Here is a 17,411-nt window from a genome sequence, read left to right as displayed (position 1 = left end):
ACTCCTGTGCCGGGAGCGATTATAAGGGGGCTAAGGAAAATGCACGCGGCATGCATGTGGAAGTTGAGTGTATGCCCCAGGGAGAGGACAGTAGAGCCAGCCCCAGCTTGGACAAAACGTAGCCTTGCCTCTGTGCCTTGCCAGGGCCATCTCCTGCCCGGTCAGCGCCGGGGCAGCCCTGGCAGGTAAGTCCCCAACGCTGCCTGGAGCTGCCAGGGTGAGTCCAGACCTGGAGCCAGGAAAAAGCTGCAGAATTAGAGGGAGCTTCCTCTGAGCCAGCCTGGAAACCCCTGTTCGGAGCATCCGACACCGTGGGCTCCGGGGTCACAGAGGGCTGTGGGCATGGGTGATCAGCTCCGTGGTGCCCCATGGCCGGCGCTGGGCAGGAGCCCTTGGCAGCTCCAGTTTCCTGTAGCAGGAGAGCGCTGGAAACCTGTCTCCATTCCCCCGAGGTTCTGACATCCCAGGTGTAACCGCATCCACTGGGAGCTGGTGCAGATCATAAACCTGCTGCAGCGTACGAGTGAAATGGATCTGGTGGGTCTCACCCACCTTTTGAAGACCAGTTTGACCTAAGCCACGGTGTCTATAAATCTATCCCCAAAATCCCTGAAAGCTCCAGGGACAGAGCATCAGGTGTGATTTGGGGTATGTCAGTCACACAGGGCACTTGGCACGGTGGCCCTCTGCCCAGGGCAGCAGCCTTGCCCAGGTGGGGCTCGGCGTGACGCTCGCAGGACGTCATACACGTGTGGCACTTGCAGAGGAGCGGGGCAGGGATGCTCTGCTCCTGGGGGCTGGTGCACAAGGAGCGCTCAGGGCTGTTGACGTCGTGCCCCAGTGTCTGACTTGCTGTGTTTCTCCTGCAGTCATCAGCCCCAAAAACAGATGCTGTGACCATCGGCCTGCGGCCGGGCATGAAGAAGCCCGAAGCAGACGGCTCTGCTCCCCACCGGGTCGGCACCACAGACGCAGCCCAGGTGACGTGGTGGCTCTGTCCTCCTGTGGCCCTGCTCCCTGATGGCTCTGCCAAGCCTCAGTCCAGCAAAACCCGTCCCCAGGCAGCGGCGCTGGGAGGGCAGGTGGCTGAGTGGGGCGGTTGGGGGCCTTTGCTCACCCTTGCCTTGCTGGAGTCCCCCAACCATCAAACCACAGCCCGCCTAGAGATATTCTGTGTGCGTTCCTGACCCCCTCTGCCGTGCCCCTGGGCAGCACTGGCACATGGAGACGTCTCCAGAGGGTGACGGCCACCATACATGCTGCACCGCGCGTGTCCGCGGCCTCGTGGCCCTCCGTGGCTTCCCCCGGCCGCAAGGATGGCCGCACCGTCCCTGCGGGTGTCCCCCCCGCCCCGGCACCGCCAGGCTCACCAGGTTTCCTTTGCCCCGGCAGGTGGAAGGAGGCACCCCGGGCAGCAGGGACGCCACAGCCACTGCTCATGCTGGCACCGCAGAGACGGCACTGGCGACCTCAGTAAGCGGGGCTGGCCCCTCGAGAGGTGGGGGAGCCGCTGTCCCCTGCGGTCCCTCTGCTTCGGGGAGGGCGACCAGAGCCAGCTGTGCTGGGGGGGGGACCCTGCCCCGCCAGGGATGTCTGCGGAGGGCAACCCGCCGCGTTTGCCCCCGTGTTGCATCCAAGCCAACGGGCCCGTCTGCTCTTCTTTCAGGATCACGGCACCAAGGCTGGGAAAGGGGCCGTTCCCACGACAGACCTCCGCTCCCTCTCACCGGTGAGGGGGGGACCTGGTGCCCCCGGCCAGGCCAAGTGGCGGGGAGGGAGGGATGCAGCCCTGCGGGGCTGGGGGCTGGCTGGGGTTGGTCCCACAGGGCCCCCTCCTGTCTTCCCAGCACTGGCACCCTGGGCTGGTGTATTGGTACTGGGAAGAGCAGAAGGATGCTCAGAAGGTTGGGGAGTGAGATGGCAGGGGACCCCCTGCCCGTGGCCTTTCTCCTGTGCCAGATGCACCTTGAGCGTGCGCTGGAGGAGGGTAATTCCTAAAAAATAGTCCCGTCCCTGGTGAAGTCTCATAGCGGGCTGAGATACCCTTAGCCCTGGGTGTCCTGCCTGGCCACCCAAGGCCACACTCGAAGTCTCCTGACTCCCAGTGGAGGTGATGGCCATCAACAACCCTGCCCAGCAGCAGGCCTTCCTGTGTAGAGTGTTTTCCTACTCGATTGCCTTGTTTTGGTGGAGCCAAGCCTGGCCAAACGCCTCATGCTGCTCCAGGCTCGTCACTTTGGCAGCAGGGAGAACGTGCCTGGCGCTGTGGCTGGGGCACCAGTGCAGCCTTCCCAGCCCTTGCCACGCAAAGTAGGATGGACGAAGCTAGAGGCAGCCTGAGAGCTCTGCGCTTAGGGTGGCCCTGCGGATGGATGGGGAAGGGCAGAACGCAGCTGTGAAATCATCTCCCCGCTGCAGAGGCCCTTTCCTGCAGCTCTGGGCTTGGGGTAGCTGTCGAAACCTCTCCCTGACCCCTCAAAAAAACCCTAGGTCCAGTTGGAAGCACAGTGCGGTGTCTTTTTTTCCCTTGCCATGCTCTCCCTTCCTGTGCTTGGCTGAGTGGGTGCATGCCGGTGGGAAGGTCCCAGCTCTTCGGGAGCCAGCGCTGGGGCAGCCCCGCTGACACCGCTGCTCTCTGTCCCGCAGATCACCAGCGGCTCTGCTGGGAAGGAAGTGCTCACCAGCATATTCAGTGCCACTGCGGAAACCCTCTCCACTTCCACCACTACCCATGTTACCAAGGTAAGAGCAGCTCCAAAGGGGGCAGCCGGGGGGTTCTTGATGCAGGCCACTGGGATTTGAGGCTGGGTGGATTTATGCTGTCATTGGTCCAGCAGAAAATGCCCCTCTCCTCCTTGCAAGCCAAAAAAGTGTATGCTGTCCCTTGGGGGGTGGCGAGCCAGCACAGCGGCCCACGCCCCGCTCTGAGCGCCCCGTGCCCGGTTCAGCCCTGCTGCGCTGCCCGTCCCCTCCAGCCAGGCATGGCCACGGGGGACTGCAGGCTAGGACAGCCAGGCGTTGGGTGTTCGTCACCTGCGTACCACCCACGAGGACTGTGAACACATGCCGTGCCCACCTCTACTCGTTGGTAGACTGGGAGGGCAGGGAGTCATTGGGGCGAGAAGGAAGAGCGGCATGCAGTGTCGCCGACCTCCTGAAGCCAGCTGCAGGGGTGGAACGGACTCTGAATTAGGCTGCTGGCAGCATGCGTGCGAGTCCCTGCCCGTGCAGCTGGGGTGAGCGTTCCCAGACGCACCTAGAGCCAGACCCCAGGTCCCCCTGGCCCGAGAAGCCCACAGCACGAGTGCTGGAGCATCTCGCCTTGTGTCAGCTATGGGAGCTGTGTTTGCTGGGGTGTATTGGGTTTATTAGAGCTGGAGTGGTGCAACACCAACTCAAGGGTAGTGGGAGATGCACTAAATTACGGGGGCAGTTCCTAAGGTGATGCTGGCGTTGTCCCTCCTCCCGTGGGCAGAGCTACAACCGCCAGGAGCTGGCTTGTCGGATGGCTGTGGGTGAGTGCTTTCCTTCTTGTCGTGCAGACTGTGAAAGGAGGGTTTTCAGAGACCCGAATAGAGAAGCGCATCATTATCACGGGAGACGAAGATGTGGACCAGGACCAGGTAGGAGCGGGACACCCTGGCTTTGCCTGGCTCTGGTTGCCCCGGCTGCAGCACCGCATGCTTCTGGTTCTGGCTCGTATCTGTTTACTCCTTCTTTACAAAACCTGACCCCTTAGGCCCCAAACCTACCAGCTCTGTCTGGCAGGTCAGGTCCCCGTGGGGTGCAGTGGCACCCTCGTGAAGCCCCAGCCCAGCTCCCATCAGCAGTGAAGCAGCGGTAAAGGTTACATCCCAGCACAGAGCCCGGTGATGGGATCACCTTTTTATTTTCTTAAAACACGTTTCCAGTTGCCCTTTCTCTGTTGAAATACTCCAGTGACCCAGGTTCTTCCTCTCTTTCCTGCACAGTTTCACTACAGTCTGACTCACTCCAAGTGATGGTGTTTTGCATCTGCCTCCGTGACAGAGGAACAAAAAGTGACAAACTTTTATGACGAAATAACACAGATTGACACAAATCTCCAGGGCTGCAGGGTCATTTTCCTGTGACCTAGCCCTTTGGGATTTGTTCCTTAAAAAGAAAAATTAAAGAGCTAAAGCATTTAAAAGAGTCTAAAGTAATTTTTTTCTTTTTTTAGAATTATGATAATAAATTTAATTAGATTATTATTGTAGATTTTTCTAGGGTTTTGCTGCACAGAGAATTGCTGCTGTTCCTTTGTTTGGGTTTCAGCAGGGAGCCTGGGACATAGCGCATCTCTACAGAAAAAACCAGCAAGAGAAGGGCAGTGCATGAGGCATCCCAACGGTGTACGAATCCCCCGGCAGCGGTGGGCTCCAGCCTCTTCTGCGAGGCTGCTGTGGGTTCAGCTTTGAACCTCTGCATCCCTGTCCTCCTGGAATCCCACTCAGCTCCGGCTGCTTTCTGTCCGCTGGTTCTGTCTGTCTGAGAGACCCGTGCCAGAGTTCAGGGAAGTGACAATAAATGCTTTCATCCTTCTGGTTTCTAGGCACTGGCTTTAGCAATCAAAGAGGCAAAACTACAGCATCCTGACATGCTGGTAACCAAAGCTGTGGTATACAGAGAAACAGAACCTTCTCCAGAGGAAAGGGACAAGAAGCCTCAGGTAGGTGGAGAAGTTACCAGGTATGATTTATACCTGCTGCGTAAGGGGTGGATGTAACCGGGCAAGTGTCTCTGATCCCCACCGGCTGCCGCTGCCGGTAGCCGTTGCTGCTCCTTGGCACTAGGAGTGGCAGCTCTCGGCCTGCAGTTCCAGCGTGATGGTGGCTCCGGGCATGGCCACCTGGCTGTGGTTAGAAAGCCGGTGTCACGCCACCAGAAGCAATTCTGCAGATGTCACCTTGCTGTCCTGCTCAGCAGAGGGGCCAGAGTCATTTGCAGGTAAAGAAGAAAGGATCTGCTTGTCCCTCTGGGGCGGGGAGGGACCGAGGTGATCCCAGTTTTGTGGATGGGCTGAGAAACTTGGCTACAGGCTCTGCAAAGCCAGTGCGAAGTATCAGACCCGTGTTTGCAAAAAAAAAGAGGCTTCTTCAGTCCCATTCGGATCCCCGGGTTCTCTTTTTATACAGACGCAGGTGCAGGCAGCAGCACACAAGGTTTGCACCTCCCCGCAGATGTCTCAAAGCAGTCACAGCCCCAGACATTTTTCTTCAGGGCAAAGCTGGCTTGAGGAGTCCTGCCCCACTCTAACCCCCCCCCCCGGCCCCGTTGCTCGCCCGTCAGCCGGTTGCTGCAGCTCTTCGGTGGCGGCACAGCCCAACAGACCTCTGTGGCAGAGCAGCTGAGGGGCAGAGGAGGGTGGTGGAAAGGAGAGGGGGAGCTTTTGAAGGCAGCTTCACTGCTGAAAAAATGTATGAGGAGCTCTGTCACCAGGCAGGCTGCAGGTGCATTTGGAGAGGCCTCTTTGGAAATGTGATTTTGTGTTTCTTTATCACGTGAAGATTTTGATTGGCAGCTTTTCAGCTTGGAAAAGCGACCGGCTCCGTTGCAGCTTGCAAGGTCAGAAGAGGCTCTTGCATCTGCCTAATCTTGCCTCCTATTGCACGGTACAAACAAGCAAGCCCAGACACTTCTGCATCGCTTAGGGAGCCACCCGATTTTAATTGAATGGCTTCAAGTAAGGGAGCAGTGGCTCACCGTTGCAGTGACCCCCATACACCAACACCAGCCCAGTGAATTAAGGGTTCCTGCTAATTACCAGAGGTCCTGGTAATTAAGTGCAAACTGTGGCCCCAAGTGTTTGCGAATTTGCTGTCTGGTGCCCTCATACAAAGAGGAGCCCTTTTATAGTCGAAGAAATCGGCACCCCATGACTGGTCATTTCCATCTGCCTTGTACAGGAATCTTGACCAACATGTTCATGGAAGTGGGCATCTCTATTCAAACCTGGAGAACAGCGGAGAAGGAGCCTTCATGCTGGATTTGTCAGCAAGACATAGACATCCTGGCTGCAATGTTCATGGCGAGAGACAAAAATTTTTAAAAAAGGAATAGCAAATATATTATATATATATATACATACATACATATATATATATATATAAAAAAACAGGAAACAAAATGCATCCTTGCACTGCTGCTATATGCTGGAAGTGAATAGCAAACACCACCACCAACAAACAAAGCCAACCCTCTTTGCAGATAAATTGAAGAATTTACTAGATTGGTGATAAAATAAGATTTAAAAAATCGTAACAATAACAATGATATTGTTAACAACACAATAAACCACCATCTTGCATGTTACATTAAAGGATACACAATCATGAGTTCATTTGTTGTACACTGAATGGAAAGGAAAACTGCTTTGCAACAAAGCAAGAAATAAGCAAACTTAAATAAAAAACCACAAGCAGAAGCAAAACCATTCCCCACCTCTGGAAAGAAGAGAGAAAAACATTGACTTTATTACCTTAGAGTTATTTTCCGATTCACAAGTGTGATTTCGCCCTTCTCCTCATTCCATGCCGGTTCTTTTGCATCTTTTGGGGTTCTGTTAACTCTTCCCCTTCCATTCCTTATCTTCTTCTCTGTGCACTTGTCCAACCTCTTGTTCTCTGAAGGTATTTAAGAATGGATTTCATTTCAAACAAAACAAATGATATGTATATGGTTTCTCATTTATAAAAAAGCAGCCTGTAGGGGTTTCATATGGATGTGCATTTAAGTTATGTATATTATTATATATAACGAGGGGGGAGGGAGGGAACAATACTGAAATAATTCAACAGTGCTGGTAAATATGATGACAACATTTTAAAATTATTAACTCTTTGATTGACTGTGGTTGGTGTATTTTGAGACTCTTAGATCACACGTGGGACTCAGTCCTGCAAGAAGAGAACGGGGAAGGTTTCAGCCGCTGCTGTTTCGGGGGGGAAGGGGAGAGGGCGAGAGACGGGAGGTGTCCCGCCGGCTGGTCTGCAGTGTATGGTGGTTGGATTTGGAGGGTCAGTGGTGACTTGGAGGGGCAGGGAAAGCGGTTGGGGCTGCGGCTCCGGCAGCTGTAGGCAGCGTTGTCTCCCTGGCCCCCACCCAGGGCCACGGGAGTCAGCTGGGGGCAAGGTGGCAGCCCCAGGACTGCGTTCATCGCTCCTCTCCAGCCCGCTGAGCTGTGCCGGTGGTTGGGGTGGTTTTGCTTTGTTTGCGGATCCCAGTAATGAAGTTACTCGAGCTTTGTAGTAGGGTCGAAGGCAGAGGGGTTGCTTCTGCCCTGCCTCCCCCGCTGCCTGGGTTGGGATGGCAAGGGCTGCCCGAGGCGCTGCGGGCCGGTGACAGCAAGGGCGGGACGATGGCAATCCTTACCCCAGCCCGCCTGGGGATGGGCTGCGGAGAGACCTTGCTGTCTCTGTCACTGCAGAGTGTCCCCGGCATCCCAGGCTGGCCGAGAGAGGCCAGGCCCTCTGCGTAAGAAGGCGCATGTCGAGGAGATGTCAGTGGAGCTGCCTTCCCCAACTCATCCCAGCTCGGCCTTTAGCCACAGGCTTCCTCTGCGGCTGCCTTTGGAAGGGGATCACGGGCCAAGCGCAGGGCCTCGTACACTGTGAACCAGGCAGTTAGGGTGGACTTGGAACCAAAATCAGAAAGGAAAGAAAAGGAAAGGAAAGGAAATAAACAGGTTTCCTTCTTGGAATCCTCTCTAGCTCCTGCGGAAACAGAAGGGCCCACGATTCTGCACCATTTTGCCTTTAGTCTCCCACCCCTCACACAGACTGTGCCCAGAAGTAGGGGCATTTTGCCAGGTCCTGCAACGGCTCGGAGGATGACAGCGAGCAGGAGAGCCTGCGCCGTGAGGACGTTGTGGGCAGACTCCGCTCACTGCCTTCGCTGTCCTGGGAGAGACCCTGCTCTCTGGCAGCCACGGTTCACCAGTTGCTTGCTAGCGTGTCCCCGTGAAGTCTGTTCTCCTTTTGGCAGAGAGGTTTCTCCTGCAAGCATGACAGGCGTGAGCACAGGCTGCTTGGGAAGCGGAGCTGCTGGCTGGCGCCAGCGCTGCCAGGTCGTGAGGGTCTCCCAGCTTCCATCCGAGCACTTTCAGCTACCTTTAGAGAGCATACCCCCAACCAAAAAAGAGTTAAGGCAGTTGCAAAGAGGCTACTTTTCTCTCTTTTCTTTTTTCAATACACCCAAACCAGCTGTAATCAGCGGTGGTGCTTTCAGAGAGAGAGGCGGGGTGGCGGAGGACCTGTGGTCCGCACGCGGCGCTGGTGTTCACCAGCACACCGCGTGTTCCATGCTCAGAGGAGCCCACCTGGCTTTGACACCTTTACAACCCACCAGAGGCTACTGTGAAACTAGATACTTGTTGCTTTTGACATTGTGTACAGCTGTAAAATCGAAGGTTACTGTTAAAATCGGTGGCCTTACAGAGTTAGACTTGACGTGCGCTTGGACTGAGATGAGTTATGTTTGGAGTGAGCAGATCCAGTCCATGGCTTCCGCAGCGTGTTTAATGGGTGACAGTGTTTAAAAACTTAAAAGAAGAAAGCAAAAAAGGAAAGAAAAAAGCTCTCTGCTTGTTCGCCTGGCGAGGTGTGGGTTTCTGATGCTCAGCCACAGCTGAGGCCCCCGTGGGCTCAGCTCCCCCGGCCTGCCCATCGCCTGGCTCCGTCTCACATAGCTGATCACTGCTTGTTTTCTTCCAGGGGCCTTTCTGTTGAATGGGGTGGGAGACATGAGTGCCTGTTTTTACCCGATCCCACAATTTCATTCCAAACCTGGCCTGCGATTGCATGAGTAATAATAACAGTAACAATAATAGTAATATTTATTTTTATTTGAGAAGCACCTTACCAACCAGCTGCAACGCTCTGTTGTTCCTTCACTAACTCTCCTTTTCTCTTCCCTTGTTCTCCCTCTCCCCCCTTCGGTCACACTCATTTTCAGTGCTCGGTGGTGTATGCGTGTGTGCTCACTGTTCTTGTATTCAATAAAAGTGAAATAAATGTGTTTGATGCTAAACCAGCTTGGGGCCTCAGCGGACTCTTTCCTGCCAGGAGGACGGAGAAGCCGAGGGGGGACCTTGCCCTCGGGGTCCGCACGCGGGAACACCGGGCTCCGTCCGAGGCGAAGGGGCCGCGGGTTGGGGCGGCGGCCGGCGCAGCTGGGAGCGGCTCCGCGCCGCGGCTGCCGGCCCTGGTGTGCGTGGGGCAGCGAAGGCGGCTGCGGGGCGGCAGCTGCCCTGCGGCCCCGGGACGAGGACGCGGCGCTGTGGGGGTCCCGCGGCCCTGTCCCGCTGCGCCGCTCTCCGGGTGCCCGTTCCGCTGCGGGGCTCTCGGTCCGTCTGTCCCGCTGCGGGGCTCCTGTCTGTCTGCCCTGCGGCAGGGCTCTCAGTCCTCGGCCGGGAGGAGGGGGGGCCCCAGGGGAATGGCTGCCAGCTGGGGCGGTCGGGGGCAGCCAGACCGCCTTTGGGGGCGTCGGGTCTGAGCGGAGCGGCCGCCAGCCCCGGAGGGCCCCGGGAGGGCAAGGGGCAGCAGCTGCCGGGTTTGGGGTCTTGGGAGCCAGCGGGCATCAGCGGGGGGGGGGGCGTGGGACCGCCTGCCGTGCGCGCCCGGGGAGCCCAGCGGGGGCCCGGCCGGGGCGGGGCGGCGGCGGCGGCTCTCCCTGCCGGCCGCGGGCGGGAGGCGGCCGCGCCCGGAACCGCCGTGCCCGGAACGGTCGCGCCCGGAACGGCTGCGCCGCCCGGGCGCTCTTCGGGGAGGACCGGGCAGGCGCGGTGGCGGTTCCGGGCCGTGAGGGGCGCCGGCCGTGCCGGTAACGGCCCGCGCTGTCCTGCGCTGCCCGCGGCCGGGCCATGGCGGGCCCGCGGCTGGAGCCCGAGCTGGCCAGGCAGCTCTTCTTCGAGGGCGCCGCGGTCGTGGTGCTGGGCGTGCCCGAGGGCACGGAGTTCGGCATCGACTACAGCACCTGGGCCGTGGGCCCCAGGTTCCGCGGCGTCAAGATGATCCCGCCGGGCGTCCACTTCCTGCACTGCAGCGCGGGGCGGGCGGGCGGCGGCCGGGAGACGGGCCCGCGCACCGGCTTCTTCCTCAGCCTGCAGCGGCGGGAGGTGCGGGTGCTGCGGTGGGACGCCGCCAGCGAGGCGGTGGGCCTGGCCGCCCCGGCCGCGGGGGAGGCCGCGGCCTTCAGGGAGAACCTGCAGGAGATGGACCGGTTCCTCGGGCCCTACCCCTACGAGACCCTGAAGAAGTGGGTCTCCCTCACCAGCCTCATCAGCGAAGCGGCGATGAAGAAGCTGCAGCCGGAGAGCGGGCGGATCTGCGCCTTCGCGGAGGTGCTGCCGGTCGCGGCCGGGCGGCACACCAGAGACCGGGCCGAGCAGCGCTTGCCCCCCTTCGACGCCGAGTGCCGGAGCTACGCCGAGGGCATGGCGCGGCTGCCCCAGATGAAGCCGAAAGCCGGCACCGAGATCAGGTTCACGGAGCTGCCGAAGCAGATGTACCCCAACGGTGCTACTCCGGAGGAGATAACCAGGCACAGCATGGACCTCAGCTACGCCCTGGAGAAGGTGATTGACCAGCGGTACGCCAGCCAGCCTCTGGATCTGCTTGGTGAGTACCGCCTGTCGCCCCGGGGAGTCCTCGGGGCGTTGGGAGAATAAAGTCATTTCTCCGTAAAACGAGAGCCCCGGGACGAAGCCAGCGCCTGTTCTGTTGGCCCTGTTCCCTGGCGCCCTGAGGCATCTCTCTTAATTGCGTGACTCCACAGGACAGAAGTTTGTGGAGTTTTTAGCAGCTGGAGGGCCTGTTCCAGTTGCACCGGTGTGAGGACGCGGTGCTCGGTGTCCGGGGCTGCCAGCCTGCCACGTTTGCGTCTCCCGCTCCTGGGTGCTGCGCTCGGAGCCCAGATTGCCTCAAATGAGATCAAAAGCAGCAATCGCAGGTGGCCGCGCGCTGCATGGCGTGCCAAGGGGGCCTGTCAGCTGGCACCAGCCTGGCAATTTGCCTGTTAAGTGAACCTCTGAGGACAGAGCTTACGCAGTCCTGGGAGCTTTACATGGGGCTGAACATCATCATTTTCAGATTCTTGTTCCCATTTCGGTGGTGAGGTGGTATCAGGTCTCCCAGCAGGCAGTTCCCGAGGCTGCAGCCGGTCCCCTCCCTGGCTGGAGCGGTGGCAGCTCTGCTGTGTGCTGCTGGCAGCTCTCTGTGGCAGCATTTGGGGTTTGCCAGCCCTGCTGCAGGAGACATCCACAGCGAGGGCTGCGGCTCCCGGTCACAGGGTCTCAATTGCTTGCCAGCCTTTTTTGGCAACTTGTGATACAAATAAATATCAAACTTGTGGAGGTCCTGGAGTGTGGTTTTGTTTCGGGGCAGGATGGAGGGAGGGCTTGGGAACCCAGCTGAGCTGGAGCCTTGCGGCTCCTGAGGTTTGGAATAAGCCTTTGTTTCTCCCTTTTTCCATTTGTCTATATTAATGTTATACAATTTATCCTTTATCAAAATTATCAAAGGCAACTCTAGGATATACAAAAAATGAATTGCCTTAGGAAATGGTGACGCCATCATTCTAGCAGAATAGCTGATGCTAAGCATCCAGTGAGACGAACCCCGGCTCTTAATTCAATGAGGAAAAAACATCTCTTAATGTACTGCTCGCCTCTCCCAGTGTTCCCACAGCCCTTGCGTTCAAGGGCAGCAGCATTTGCACTCCTGTGTGGCTCTGGAAACCCAGGCGCAGGCAGAGTGAATGCTTGCAGAATAACAGCAATGTCTGACTTCTTATTTGGGTGTCATTTTGAGAACACGGATGACAGTGGAAGCCCTTGGTGGTGGCTGTTTACTCTGATTCCCTGTAAAGTCACTCTCCAAAGATGATAAGTGCAGTTACAGGTGGACCTGCCTGATTATGCTTTGCTTTTTATCCAGCTGAAGAGCAGAGCATTAGGAAATAGTCACGTGTTTGGAGTATTGATTGCTACTAGCAGAATCGCTGGAAGGGCAGACTGCATGTGCGGAAGGCAAACCCAGAGTTTTATGCAATCATTTACAGAGTTTTAGAGAGGACATGTACCTTGGACATATTTTTAGTCTTATGTGTGTTTTATTTTGTTTTCCTTTGCTGAATATGTGCAGCTGAGTTGCAGTTTGCTTTCATCTGCTTCCTGATTGGGAATGTATATGATGCATTTGAGCACTGGAAAAGACTCTTGAACATCCTCTGCCGATCTGAAAATGCCATAGGGAAGTATCAAGACCTTTACATCAATCTCATTTCTGTGCTGTATCACCAGCTCAGTGAAATACCAGCTGATTTTTTTGTGGACATTGTCTCCCAGGACAACTTTTTAACCAGCACCTTACAGGTACGTTTGCAGCTATCTCTTGAAAAATGGGAGGGGGAGGAGAGGGCATACAGGACATTAGAGCAAATTCGGGGAGAAGCTGCAAAAGTAATTAAGCTACTCTTGGGCTGCGTGGGAGATCGTGAACCTATTGAAGCACACACATATTTTCTTTTACTTTTTCCCTGTGTTATTTACAAAGAAATGCTGTTTTCTTGTCATCTCAGAGTTTGATCTGCTCAAGCTATGCTTCGAAGAGTCCAATACACTATAAAATTGAGTTAGTCCGAATGTAGAGAGGCCATGAGGAGAAAGGCTAATGAAGGTGGCTGCGACAGAGAATGGGGACTGTGTCTTTTTTTATTACGTTTTCCTTGCAAATAGTGCTGAAAGCAGCCTGCTGCAGTGGCATGGTTTTAGAGTTCTGGAGTGGCGCATCTGATGCAACTGGACTGTACCAGCATACTTTTTCTAAAAATTTTTAAGGCCTTTGACTACATTAAGCTGAACAGCTATGAGAGGCTGAGCAAGTGCAAGATGATGTCTGTTTGTTTATTTTTTCCCAAATGCCATTCATTCTTATTAAAAAAACCCCAAAACTTTGGCGTAAAAGACTGATGATGCTGATTTTTGGTCAGCTTGAATGGTATGCTTAGTAGGCAGAGAAGTTGCAGTGAAACCTTATTGAGCTTAGGGCACTGATAGTATTTAAGAAGCTTTTTCATTCCTGTAAGCCTTAAGCAAAGCGGAAGATTTCCTATAATAAAGTTCTTATCCAGAGGGAATTTGTGGTTAGTCCAAAATGCAGAAAACACTGCTTCTACTGAGACAGGCCTGGACAAATCTGTCATTCAGCACTAGTAAAACCAGTTACTCCTGCTGATTGTAACCATGCTAACAGCTCAGCAAACAGACTAAGCAAAACTTGGTTTAAAAAAAAAAGAAGGAAAAAAACAAAAAAAAAGCCAAAACCAAATACCCTGGTGAAGCTCAGCAATGCAAACTTAATCCCAGCAGAAACAGTAGTAAGTTATGTTGCAGGTGCTTGATGCAAATTGGTGGTGCCTTCTCCTTTCTCGGGGAGTGGTTGCATTTCTCTACTTGTAACTCCAAGTTCTTGCTGTAGATTTGAGGAGGGGGGAGGTGTTTGATTTTAATTTGCTGCGTAAAATGTTGTGGGAAACATTGCTTTAGTCAAGTGACTTTCTTCACTTTTTCAGAATTTGGATTCATAAAAGTCCCAATTTTTTAAATTTTTATTTTATTTTTGTCAGTGTTTTTTTTCCATCCCATTACAGGACTGGAAAACCTAGCTCTATTTGCAGCACGCTCGCAGAGCAACACTTTGCACTGTCAATTTACAGCAGCACAAAGAACGTGTCAACCAGCCATTCTTTCCATCTGATGGGAATTTTGGAAGCACCCTGTCTTGCTGGTTGTCTTTCCGTTTTGGATACCTGAGTCTTGTATGCCCTTGGATTTCATCAATCTGGGTTTTTCACTTAAGCAGTAGAAGCTGATGCCTTTAGGTAGCTATACTGGCTTCAGTGATCACTGTTAAGCCCTAGCAGGAGTCACCAGATTCCTAATAACAAAGAAGAAATTTACCTTGTGGTTGAACTGAGCCTCTCCTTGCTAAAAGTTCTCCATTTCTCTGCTCCTGTGGGATTTCCCTGATGCGCTGAAATAGTGCCAGGGAAGCTCTGGGACTTGCCTTACCCAGTCACTTGACGTACACAGCCGTCAGAATTAACAGTCTTAACTGGATGTGGGCAGGTGGATCGGAAGAAGTGCAAAATGGTCTGTGTCGGGGGAGTGCATTATCTGTGTTAGCTTTTGCTCAGCTTTGAATTTTTGAATTTTTGTAGTTTGGTCTGAGGCAAGAAGAGTACAGCACAACCTCCATTGAATATGCAGCCCTAACAATGTTTAAAGAAAAAACCACTGATTAAATAACTAATTTAATGTGCAATTCATTGAGAAGTGGGAAGTATAATCTTTTTCTTTTTTTTTTTTTTTTTTTTTTGTAATAGCAGTCTTGCTGTGTAAGAGACTTCTGTTATAAAGAGGCAATTTCATGGTAGAATGAACAAGGAAAAGGCAAATGATCACAAACAAAGCAACAAACTTTGCTGTTCATTGTCAGTGTTTTATCCAGCTGTCAGTAGGTCTCTTCCAAATAAGAGCCTGCTTTTTCCCCAGAGGGCTTTCCCTTCACTTCCATCGTGCAATGACTTTTTTCTTTGGCTTTGAAATATAAGTTTCTTCCTATGGAAATGAATTCTGGATCACGAGTTCAGAACAGGAGCAGAAGCAGGCTGGTGAGAGATGGGCTCTGAGGCTAAATGCCCTGTTTAATCATCCACAGGCGCTTTAACTCTCAAAGTGCTAACAGAAGCTGTGAATTTGTGAAAAGTTAACAGATTTGTGTGTGTTTGGATGATGGAGGGGAGCCACCCTTAGACGTTAGTCTAGATTTCAGTGCCCTGTGCTCAAGGGAAAGGCTGTGCTGGGAATAACGACTTTTTCCAGAGAGCTCCCATTCCTCTCTTACCTTCAAGGTAATTTTATTAAGTTTCCGCTGTATCCTATGGTTCCACTGTAACCATATTACAAAAACACTTTGGGGGATCTCCCGGTCCATCCAACCACGAAAAAGATGGGTATAATTACCTGTTGGCCTTTTTGACACATGCTGTAAAATTGGCTATGTGGCAAATGAAAACTGATAGTCCTCTCCCCCCCCCCCCCCCCCCCCCCCTTCTGCTCAGACATTTTTCTTTGCTCACACTTAAGTGTATTTCAGAATTCCATAGTACGTATTTAATTACATATATACTCCTGCTTGATACAAAGTTATTACCTTAGTGCAAATATTTCTAATGCTGACTCCGTGTGGAGTGAAGGCAGGATGTCTGTCTCGGCTGTGGGATGAGAGGAGAAGCGTAGGCTTTGTCTAGGTAGCCCCAAAGCTGGAGTGGTTCCCAGGGTGGTAGATCCCTTACCAGTGGCGTAACCTGGAACTTTTCCTGGCACACCCTGTTGATGTCGTCTTTGTAGGAAAGAGATGCACAGCTTGTGCCGTGGCTGAGATCTTACCGACCTCTACTCTGTTCTTTTAGGTGTTTTTTTCCTACACGTGCAGTGCTGCTGTTGATGGGACCCTAAGGAAAAAGGCTGAAAAATTCAAGGCTCACCTAACGAAGAAATTTAAATGGGACTTCGAGGCAGAGCCTGACGACTGCGCTCCTGTAGTGGTAGAACTTCCTGAGGGCATGCAGGTGGACTAAGCAAAATGCTCGCCTGGAAACAAACAGCTTTTTAAAATAACTCTTTCTCCACATCTTCTCCAACCTTGCCAGCTTCCTAAAGTCTGTTTCTGAAGCTGACTCCTCTTTCCGCTGTAGAAGCAGATGTGGAAAACCCAGCAGGATTCCTAACTTTGTGAGGAGACCAGAATTATTGGAGGAGTTTGAGTATTGTCACGTGGCTACTTTGGACACCTTGGTTTTTTCCCTAGCTCTTCTGCAGCGTCTCCTCATTCTCTACTCAGCTGACCTCTAGATCCCTGGTCCCTTCCATCTTCCTGGGCTGGAGGTGACGCCCTGTTTGGAGAGCATCTGTGGTTTACACTTGAAGCCTTTGCTGCTCTGATTTGATGTCTGCTGAGCGAGGAGTGTAAGCCCACATGACTGGTCACTGCAGCTTTTGACAGGCTGAACCCAGGCTGTGAATAAGGATTTCTGCTTTTCCTAGGCTTGCATTACAGGGATGTAACCACAACTGTTTCAAAACTGTGTTGGATGCTTATGCTGCTTACTGTGATTTATTGCAATGATCTGTTGTGGAGGATGACTCAAAGCCACAGCAAAATTCCTCCCATTTCATACCCGTAATACTGTGGTATCTTATTATTCCTCCCATTCTGTTAAAGCCTTTTGTATTTACTGCTGACACTGTTTAGCCTGATGTAAAAGAAAGTTAACAGTTTGGTAACAATAAATAGAATTATGGGACAATAGTCACCCAGGTCTTGAAGAAGAGAGCCAGCATGAGATAAAAGGTCAGACTTCCACATGAACTGGATCCTCTGTTTTGTTATAATGGGAAATCTTGCGTATTTTCACTGGTGACAGTCTCTTCTTTCTCCCCATTTCCCACAGGTATGCTGTAAGAAAACTTGTGGTGCTCGTTCAGAGCTGTACAGGGACTTAGTCCTACCACTCGCTTGTTACTTTCTCGGCTGTTGGACTCCTTCAGGAATTTGTCTGTACACATGTGTACCAAGATAACGCTGTTTGTTAGTCTTTTATAGTTCAAAATAAATCTCAAGAGAGCCTTGCCTACAGAAAACATCTGTACGAATAGTTTTTTAGTTATTTAGCCAAAGCTTATGGTACAGTCACACTGCCCTCTCTCTCTCATCGGGATGTCCAGTGTCCCCAGAAGTAACACCACAATGGTATCTGTGACATCCAAGGACAACTCATAGTAAAACGGTACATGGCGTGGCATGGCACAACACACAGCGTGTTCTAGGAAGGAGGTATGTGATGAAGCGTTTCCAGATAATCAGGAACTTGCCACAGGAATCGGCTGTCAGAAGCCCTCATCTACTGCTCGGTGCTGTTTCCTCCCTTTCCTCGAGGGCTCTGCACTCCATTCCTCTGGTGTCTTGAGTTGTCCATTTTAAATGCACTCCGTATTGACCACAGGCCCTTAGGGGAGGTTGCTCTGATTTGGCAAGTGTTTTGTTCTTAAATCTTTCTTTCCATGCTTTCTTGTCCTTAACACCCTTGAGATCTTTTGTACAGTAGTTTGACTGTGCTCTCCTCTTGCTGTCTTTGTATCCACAGGCAGTGCTGTCTTTGCAGTTGCAATTGGATAAATCATTTCTAATGACTGGTCGCAGCTTTGATGAAAGATGCCTTTTCAGTTTGTTGGCTCTTTGCACCAACCTGATGACTGGTTCTGCTGCTTTGGAGCAGAACGCCAGTCACTGCTGTACGTAGGAAGTAGCGAAGGTAGCGTGGAGCCTGGG

At 53.0% G+C, this 17,411-nt stretch overlaps 2 protein-coding genes across 11 annotated transcripts in view; both read left to right on the top strand.

The window, feature by feature from the left end:
* The window catches only part of EPB41L1 (erythrocyte membrane protein band 4.1 like 1), a 72,361-nt gene extending 63,310 nt beyond the window's left edge, over nucleotides 1-9,051 (top strand). For 7 of the 10 annotated variants that reach the window (XM_075516921.1, XM_075516919.1, XM_075516916.1 and 4 more), the window contains 7 exons: nucleotides 870-980; nucleotides 1,393-1,473; nucleotides 1,667-1,729; nucleotides 2,647-2,742; nucleotides 3,543-3,623; nucleotides 4,574-4,690; nucleotides 5,928-9,051. In XM_075516921.1, the coding sequence (XP_075373036.1) occupies nucleotides 870-980; nucleotides 1,393-1,473; nucleotides 1,667-1,729; nucleotides 2,647-2,742; nucleotides 3,543-3,623; nucleotides 4,574-4,690; nucleotides 5,928-5,936 (558 nt within the window). In that variant the 3' untranslated portion in view covers nucleotides 5,937-9,051. The remainder of the gene's footprint in view (nucleotides 1-869; nucleotides 981-1,392; nucleotides 1,474-1,666; nucleotides 1,730-2,646; nucleotides 2,743-3,542; nucleotides 3,624-4,573; nucleotides 4,691-5,927) is intronic. The other 3 variants (XM_075516914.1, XM_075516917.1, XM_075516915.1) reach the window with 3 other exon arrangements.
* Nucleotides 9,052-9,710: 659 nt separating this feature from the next.
* AAR2 (AAR2 splicing factor) lies at nucleotides 9,711-16,727 on the top strand. Its single transcript, XM_075517191.1, has 3 exons — nucleotides 9,711-10,637; nucleotides 12,162-12,391; nucleotides 15,493-16,727. Exons 1-3 carry the CDS (start codon nucleotides 9,881-9,883, stop codon nucleotides 15,658-15,660), a joined length of 1,155 nt encoding a protein of 384 aa, XP_075373306.1. The 5' UTR covers nucleotides 9,711-9,880; the 3' UTR covers nucleotides 15,661-16,727.
* Nucleotides 16,728-17,411: the final 684 nt, after the last annotated feature.

The sequence above is a fragment of the Mycteria americana genome, chromosome 14 (genome assembly GCF_035582795.1).
Source record: "Mycteria americana isolate JAX WOST 10 ecotype Jacksonville Zoo and Gardens chromosome 14, USCA_MyAme_1.0, whole genome shotgun sequence".
Classification (NCBI taxonomy): domain Eukaryota; kingdom Metazoa; phylum Chordata; class Aves; order Ciconiiformes; family Ciconiidae; genus Mycteria; species Mycteria americana.
Note: the sequence above shows the minus strand (reverse complement) of the source record. Positions and strands in the feature narration are given on the sequence as shown.

Excerpts from the sequence above, each read along its gene's own strand:
- AAR2 (XM_075517191.1), top strand. The coding sequence starts at position 9,881 with ATGGCGGGCCCGCGGCTGGAGCCCGAGCTGGCCAGGCAGCTCTTCTTC. Across the intron at positions 10,638-12,161 it reads CCAGCCTCTGGATCTGCTTG|CTGAGTTGCAGTTTGCTTTC; the intron begins GTGAGTACCGCC and ends GAATATGTGCAG. Across the intron at positions 12,392-15,492 it reads TTTTAACCAGCACCTTACAG|GTGTTTTTTTCCTACACGTG; the intron begins GTACGTTTGCAG and ends CTGTTCTTTTAG.